The sequence below is a fragment of the Corythoichthys intestinalis genome, chromosome 4 (assembly GCF_030265065.1).
Source record: "Corythoichthys intestinalis isolate RoL2023-P3 chromosome 4, ASM3026506v1, whole genome shotgun sequence".
Classification (NCBI taxonomy): domain Eukaryota; kingdom Metazoa; phylum Chordata; class Actinopteri; order Syngnathiformes; family Syngnathidae; genus Corythoichthys; species Corythoichthys intestinalis.
The window spans coordinates 50,961,896-50,970,692 of NC_080398.1; the positions used below are offsets into that span (position 1 = coordinate 50,961,896).

An 8,797-nucleotide genomic window follows, 5' to 3' on the forward strand; every position below is an offset into this window, starting at 1 on the left:
TTTAATTGTTAAATGTGTGCGTACGTCCTTCATGCCCTGCAATGGAAGAGCTAAAAATAACCCTGAGCGTGTAAATGACTGTTGAGCCAAATAGAGTTCAAAACAGCCTGCAGTGTTGGCACAGGTTGTGTTTTTCCAATGGGAGTTCCTCCTGTTGCGGGAGGTGAGTCCCATATTGTACGTGTGTGCGTACATGTGTCTGTGTGGCCTGTTTTGAAAGGTGGAATCTTTGATGTTTCTATTTTCATTTGATCTGTGATCAGGACAAAATATTAGAAACTGTCACAAATTGACATATTACAATACACAAACATATACCATTATAAATCAATTTGTCACGTTCAACTCAATATTATCAAATTCCCCTCATTTATCGATTCCATTGATTCTGCCCTCGTGCCTCTTGAATTGTCCATTGAGTTTCTCATCTTACATTTAGTTGTTTCTTAATCAAATGACTCTCCTGCCTGACTTAGCGCGTCACCAAATAGTATCTTGTAATAACACACTGCCTTAAGGTGGGTGGACTTCCTGTCTTGACACCTCGCTGTTAGACTCCGTCTGTCTGTCTACATCAGTAAACTTTATCACAACCAGCTTTAAAAGTGAGGAGCTTCTTGTTTGTGTTGAGCTTCAGGGCTCGAGGTCTTCGCCATCTTCTCAGTCACTTCCCTCTGTTTTGCCAAAGAATACAAAGCAGATAAAGGCAGCGGGCTGATCTGTGCCTGCCGACTGTGGGAAAGGCTCGGGCACAGGAAAGACACTTGTGTAACGAGATGTGTGTGTATGGGGCCGATATGACTTTTTAAGTACAATAAGATTGTTTGGATTCCAGGTTCATAGTATTTCTGAATTCCACTAATGTGTCGTTTTGCACAACAGGTTGTCAGCTGTGGTGTATGTACAGCATCCTTGATGAGTTATGTTCCGTAAATCAGGTCTTTGCTATCTTGTTAATAGAATAATCCAATGAAACTGGGTAGGGTATGTTCCCATTATGCTGAGTGAATAGTGGCCATACTATGAAAAGAAAAAGCTTAACTTGGGAATTGATAGCCACTGCAGATAGTCCAGTTAGAACTGTAGTGACCGCAATGCACCAGATCACATGGGCTTCGCCAGACATATTTCACTGGGGCACGTGCCCCAGTATTGATTTGCAGTGTCTCAATGTAAATTTCACCAGCAAAAAAAAAAAAAAAAATAAAAAAATTGGAGTCGTAAGTCCACGTAGCAGAATAGAATAGAATAGAATAATCTTTATTGTCATTGTCAACAACGAAATGAACTTTGTGAACAACGAAATCTGACGTGGCACTCCAGTGTAAATGTATAGAATGATTTAAAAGAAAAATAAATAAATAAATAAAATTAAATTAATGAATAGTAAAATATGTACCTTATGGCAAGTTAGAAAATTGTTCTGATGTGTTGTCAAGTCGTAATGTTGGATAAAAACATGATTGCTACAAAGAAGAGTAGCCTACAGTATTTTAATGCTTCGGCGATACATCCCAATTTGAGTGACTGCTTGCACTTTTTATGGACAGCATTTAATTGAGAATCATTTTTCGACTACTCACACAACACCTGAATGCAGCATCAATATTACTGTGTGTGTGCCAATCACACAGTGGATGGTGCAAAATACATCTTCCCACTTGCTTTACAGGTTAGTGCCAAATGAACTGCCCATCCTTGTTGTTTGTTTTTACCTGCTCTGTTGATGTTTGTTTGGTCGCCTATTCACATGAATTGTGAATGTCAATTGTTCAACATTACTCTTTACGTATCAGGCAGTTAACTGCGGTAAACTACTCTGGTCGCAAATTGAAGTAGCAGATTGGCTTTTGTCTTTTAGCTAACTGGCTATAAATACAATGATAATTAAATTGGATTTGAGTAAGAGGCTCACACTCAAGAGCTTTGTCTCTTATTGTGTTAATATTATATGTGATATTTGAAGTGTATCAATACTGATGCTACTTATTGCAAGTTTTTATATGACCAAAATTAATAGAATCAATATGTATGAATTATTATCTTTGGGTTATAACCTGTAACAATTTCGTATGTGTACTCATCCTAATTTTTAGCTGTTTTATAAGCATTTTATTCGTCACTGCAGTCCCTGTAATTTGCAACAAGTTGTATTTTTTCTTTTATTTCCATTTGACTCAAAACAGAATTACTCTTGCAAATGGGTATTAAAAACATATTTAAGAGCAGTAAGCTAGGTAAACACCTAGGCAACATAAACCACTTTTAGGTCACCACCTGCCAATTGGGAAACACTGATTAATTGCATAACAGTAACAGTGATGTATCCTCATATTTCTGTCCATACAAAGTAGAGCAGCAGAGTGTAGGAAGAGGTGAACGAGAAATGGAAGTTGATGAGCATGAGCAGAGGCTATCAACAAGGGATGTCCCAATGGCGTACCGCAAGCAACACGTCACTTCCGCTCATTAATATTCATGGCATTAGCTACTGTTTCTAAGCAAGGACAAGCCACCGTTTGTGAAATGAATGGAAATTGTGTACGAAGGAGACGTTTACAGCGCTAAACCTACCAATTCTCTCCGAAAATGATGTGCCTGGTGCCAAATTGACTGGCATAGATGTGGAAGAACATAAAAATGTTCAGTTAAAGAGATGGCTTTAGTGTCGAAGGCTGAAAAAGACGAAAAAAACAAGCCGACCTAAGCATAGCTTTAGCTTTTTTTTAACGACACGACTGACATTCTCCGGTTTCAACAAGCTATCCTTTACCATCAGCCCTGTCTTTCTTATATATCCTCTGGTTGTCTTACGTCTCTTATCGTTCTTGAGGGTAATTTAGTTAGCTTTGTGTAGCGATCGCAAATGCTACTCAGTGACAGCCAACGAACACTTTTAATTTTTTCATTGATAACACATCTTAATCCTATAATTTATTTACACTTCCCCCTTACTAAAGTTGTTTTTATATATATATATATAACAGAAACGGTAACAGTGGCAGTCAGATACCATTGTAATTTTTTTCATGTCATTCATTGTCAGACAGAAGCAGTACGGCACAACGTTACGCTAAAAAAATTAAATAAAAATATAAAAATGGCTTACCTCTTTGTCCTCTGAAAGACCATGCCAACCCAACATAATGTTTACTGCATATGAAACATGAATGGATTTGCCGAGCTGGTGTTAAAGTCCGCACAATTTGATTCGGTTTTCACATGTTTTCCTTCCTTAGTTTTTGGTTTCCGGGAACGTATGAAGAAAACATCCTTCATGGTCGTAATGTCTAGAGTCGTTTCTACAAGTTCCAAAAAAGCAATGCGTGATCGGCATGTTCGTTTTTGAAAGATTACCGGCGAAAAGTAGCACTTTTTACGTTGGGTCTATGCGAGGGCGGGTCTATAATGTCCCACTTCGGCTTTACTTCCGCTTTACGATGCGACGTCACGGTCTAAAAATAGCCTGCGTGCGGTACGCCATTTTGATTTTGAAATCCTGACAGCTGAAAAACAAAAAACTTTTTTACAGAAACTTGTATTTTGGTTAGATCATACATAGTTTAAAGCGCTATTTCTTACTTTTTATTAGAGGTAAGTGCTAAAAAAATGAAAAACAATTTTTTGCATGCTCACCAGTGCCCCGCTGTGCCCCAGTATTGTATTTGGTCTAGTGACGCCCCTGCCGGAGGGATTATGCTATGGAAACAAATTATCACATGTAAAAATATACTAGTATATAGTAATAATTACACTACCATTGAAAAGGTTGGGGTCACTCACACAGACAAGTTTGTATATTCCATGAAAACGAATGAGGTAAAAATTAAAAAGGCAGTGATAAAGTTAGGAAAAAATATTTTTAAATAATATTTTTCTCTTTTAAACTTGGCTTTCATCAAAGAATGCTCCATTTGCAGCAATTACAGCATTGCACACCTTTGGAAATCCAGTTTTTAATTTGTTGAGGCTTATAGTAAGTAGCCCTTCACATAAATTGGACAGGCTTTATGAGCATTCCTGTGTACCGTGGAGTGAAGATGCTCCCTAAACAGCTGAACTGAGTTGAGATCTGGTGATTGTTATTTTAAATAAAAATTATCCTCTTCTGAGCCACTTATCCTGACAAGAGCTGCAGGGGGTGCTGGAGTCTTTTCCCAGCTAACGATGCGTATTAGGCGGGTTACACCCTGAATCGGTTGCCAGCCAATCGCAGGGCACAAGGAGACGAACAACCATTCATGTACGCACACACTCACAATTATATATATATATATATATATATATATATATATATATATATATATATATATATGTATATACACACACAAACCTATTTATACAGCATAGGGTACTGTATATATTTTATGCAACAACAATGTGACTTACTAACTTTGAGCTAAATAATAGGTACTACAGTGTGATTGTAGGAAAATGACCCAGTACTTTTTTGTTTCCGCAGTTAACGAGATCATCAGGAATGACCTATCCAGCATTTCCGTTCACACTCATGCATAGATCATTGATTACGTGATGTGCAGCAGCAGTAAATACTCATCTTAAAACAATACAAATAAGAGAAGATCCAAAAGATGAAGAGCCACCACGAACAAGATACCCCATGTGTCCACAGTTGCGATCAGTTCCCTCTTCTTCAGTGACTCTCTGCAGATTCACATTGACTGCCTGGCAATGATTGCATATCTGTTATAATTATGTAAGTATATATGTAATATTATTTGTACAAATGGGACATGATATTGAGGGCAACACTTGCCTTAATTGACAAATGACAATCTTCATTTGGAGGGTGATGTTGATGTTACATACATGCATGGGCAAGCTAATGGGACAATAATAACTGTCATGCATCATCACTTTGTTTCGTTTGTGCTGTCACACCATGGAAACTGAATCGGTGCCTTATTTGTAGAGAAGATGAACAGACAGCACTAGACACAGAAATGCAAATTATGATAAATTATAACTCCCAGTTCAACATTTTTATATGACATTTTTGTATCATTTTGATTTGTCCAGGGGAAAAACTGACAATGGTAATTACAAATGATGTTAGGAGTATGTGAACAAATAGATTTTTTTTTCTTTATTCTCATTGTTCATTTATACTGAATGTTATGTACTATATTGTTTTGTACAAATGCAGTACATGACAATATGCCTTATGCTTATTCTACGCATTTTGCTAAAAAAAAATATTTCATATTGTCTTCCCTGATAAATATACAAAATTTGTTTTAATATATATTTTTATTTTATATTCCTATGCTTCATTACAGTTTTCACCCCAGTGCCTGTTGTGTCATGCCAGACTATGACATAGTAATGCACAGACAATCATTTAACATTATACAACACAGGACCAATGTTTTTTCCTGACATAATCAGAATAAGCCACATTTCTAATGGAATAGAACAGAAAGCCTTCAGTGTCTTTTTACGGTGCAGACACAATCTCATTTATTCGTTAAACAACGGTATGTTTACCTGCTGAATTTCAAGTAAAACTACATAATTTAGTCTTTTGCTTCTTGCACTGCAGATTTGATGTATAAATGAGCAGAAGGATATATTTAAGTATGCTACCACTTCACTTTACTGATCTTGGTTATTTAAATGAGGACCTGGCAGGACTGTTAACAACTGGCAATAATTGATCTGTGTAAACCAAAGGATTTTATCTTTGGTGATATTATTGTCCACGTTTTTGTTCTTCTTTTGTCCCCCCCCCCCCCCCAGACTTACTGTAACTTCCAGTGATTCCGCCCAATACAAAAAATATTATGCACTTTACTATAGAAATAGAGGCAAGTAGTAGTGCTCCCAGACCAAATGTTGTTCTCGTCCCTGTTCTTATATCAACCTGTCTTTTCTATTTTACAAGTCTTTTGGAGCATGCACATTGGTCTATTTTCTCTTATTATTTAGATGATAATTGATTTCAATGTAGCCCTTGTATACATTTTTGGATCTGTAGTATAAAAGCATGACTTAACTATTTGAGCAAGGTTTCTATTACGTGCCTTATTGTCCTTCTGGGATTCAAGATCATTGACAATTGCTTTTCTGTGTAGGCACAAGGTGAACCATTTGTCTCAATAATATGATATTTATGGACAATGAAATGTGTTTCAAGTGCATTTAAGTGTGAAATAATAAATGGTGTAGTGACCACGCATAACTTAAGACCCCAATTTTTGAGCTATTATTACACGTTTATTAAGTGTTGGTGTTTACCCTAAAGATTACCGTAGATAGCTGAATGATTTCTCTTTTTATTATTGTGGTTATATTAAAATATTATTGGTTGTTTCATGTTTTGTTTAAATAAAATATTAAAATAATTGTGAATTGTGTGACTGATTATTTTAAACATTTTACGCTTACACAACTCTTATGATCATCTATGATATCTTTGGTCTGTATCAGGGGTCGGGAACCTATGGCTCGCGAACTAGATCTGGCTTTTTTGACGGCTGCATCTGGCTCTCAGACGAATCTTTAATTATTAAAAAATATATAAATAAAAGTTTGGTTATACTCCTTTGCACTATTCCCGACATTGCAAAGGGGCCACTGTCCTGTTTCAATATGAACGACATTGCCAATTTAGTGAAGAAAAGAAGTGGGCGAGCGTAAGGGGAGAGAGACAGGTGTAGATAGTTGCGCGAGAGCGCTGTGTTGAATGGCTGAGTATCGTGAAGTTTTTGTTTATGTTAATGAAGTATCCGAATTTTGCTGTCGAAAATAGCGGCCGTTGTGCGCATGTGCGTGAGATCAGGAAGTAAACTTCCCTCGTTTTCAGTTTTGTTTTCCGTGTTGTCAGCTAACTTTAGAAACCCTTTTGAGAAGATGGCAACAAGAAAAAAAGACGAGGAGTATCATACCTTTCAGCAGGACATACAGACATAAATGCGGCACTGTTTTTTTCTCTCACTTTGGATAAGTCAACAGACGTAAGCAACTTATCCCAGTTCAGCGTGATTGCAAGGTTTTGACTATGAAAGGGACAACAAGAGGGGAGAATTTATTCAAGTCCTTCACTAAGTTCGGGAAAGAAAAAAATCTACCGAAGGATAAACTTGTTTCGGTGTGCACTGATGGTGCTCCGTGCATGGTGGGGAAATACAGGATGCGTGACGCATCTTCGTGAACATGAAAAGAGACGCATCCGAAGTTTCTCAACGCCTGCATGAAGCTTAACCCCACCAAGTATCAACCAGACTACAAAGCCATCAGCAAAACCATGCAGCACCAGAAGTCGCATTAATGGTAAGAAATACTCATCATTGATTAGCAACAGCATAACAATGTTATTAAATAGAATTCAGAGAATGAGATTGTACTTTAAAAGTGTTGAAATTACATAAAATGCACACATTACTTGTATTTTTAGTTTTAAACATATCGTATGGCTCTCATGGAATTACATTTAAAAATATGTGGTGTTTATGTCTCTGTCAGCCAAAAAGGTTCCCGACCCCTGGTCTATATGATCCTTTATTCAGATTTGATTTCTGAAACAGGCACTTTAAGTTAAAAATAAAAAAAGTAGGGTCCATAAAATATACTAAGAATTTCTTAAAATGAAGGAAAAATGGAAGCTATACTGTGTGATGACACCGCACGGAGGATGACTGCTTTGCGTGATGGCTCACAGTTCTCAGACCAAGGCAATGGTTCTTAACATGGGTTCGGCAAAGGCAAAGAAACGCAGCGCCCTATTTTCCTACGCTTATTAAATCTGAGCAGAGTGGGGTTTTTGAACAGGTTTTGGACTAGTTTGCTTCCAATTTACAAGCTTAAATCCATTTATTTTAACTTCTAGTCCTTGATCTGATGGGAGGACGAATTAGTTTGCACAATGGAAAGTTGACCCACACTTGGTATGAGGGAATATAACAGACCAATGGGCAGCGTCGTCTCAAATTTTGACCTGTTTATAAAAATGCTGTCAAAATGAAAATAATTTTGAATGGGAATCCGCTAAGTTATTGGCTTGCAAGCTAAGATATATCGGTTTTGAAATAAAAAAATAATAATTGTAATATTATCTAACTCATTTGCTCCCAAAAACGTATAAATACGTTCGATTTTTAAGTGTTTCAGTGTCCCAAAGACGTATTTATATGTTTTTTACGTTTTTTTTTTTAAAAAAAATTCAAAAAAAGACATCTCTGGGTTCTGATTCAATTTAGCTCCAAAACACAAAGCTGAAAATCCATTTTAAAGCAATAAAACTGGCCACTGGAGGACAGTCGCGCATTTGGTAAGACCCGCAACCCGATTCAACGGCAACGAACGGCCAAGCCGCATGGCTGGGGTGCCGGCGGAAGACGACCGAATGGATGCCAGGCGGCGGAAAACCGAGCAGAACAACCGGTAGGACGCCCGGGATGCCAGGCGCTGGATGACCGAGCAGAACGATCGAGTGCAGCGGACGATGCCTTTGAGTCCGTGCTGCTCGCGAGCAGAGCCCGCAGAGACTAAAAAAAAATCATCTTTATGAAACACACTGCGATGAGGGAACAGTTTAACTGGCTCTCCTGGCCGAAACAGCATCATCTTTCAGTTAGTTATATGTAAATATATTGTTACTTCGCTATCAAAAGCTCTATTTGTCATGTTATCTTATTTTGTAAAAGGAAAACATTATTCAGATATTTGGGATGTAACTACAGCAAAAAATAGCTGTGTTAAAGTCTGAGTTATGTTTGAGATGTATGCTTTCACAAAAAGCTCAATTTCTCGTTTTTTTCATCAGAAATTGGAAAAT

The 8,797-nt window shown here is 37.3% G+C and overlaps 1 protein-coding gene across 1 annotated transcript in view; it reads left to right on the forward strand.

Annotated features, from left to right (window-relative positions):
• LOC130914851 (nuclear factor of activated T-cells, cytoplasmic 1-like) overlaps window positions 1–5,711 on the forward strand; it is an 85,273-nt gene extending 79,562 nt beyond the window's left edge. Inside the window, exon 10 of the mRNA XM_057834400.1 lies at window positions 4,463–5,711. Within this exon, the coding sequence (XP_057690383.1) occupies window positions 4,463–4,518 (56 nt within the window). The 3' untranslated portion in view covers window positions 4,519–5,711. The remainder of the gene's footprint in view (window positions 1–4,462) is intronic.
• The last annotated feature ends 3,086 nt before the right edge of the window (window positions 5,712–8,797 follow it).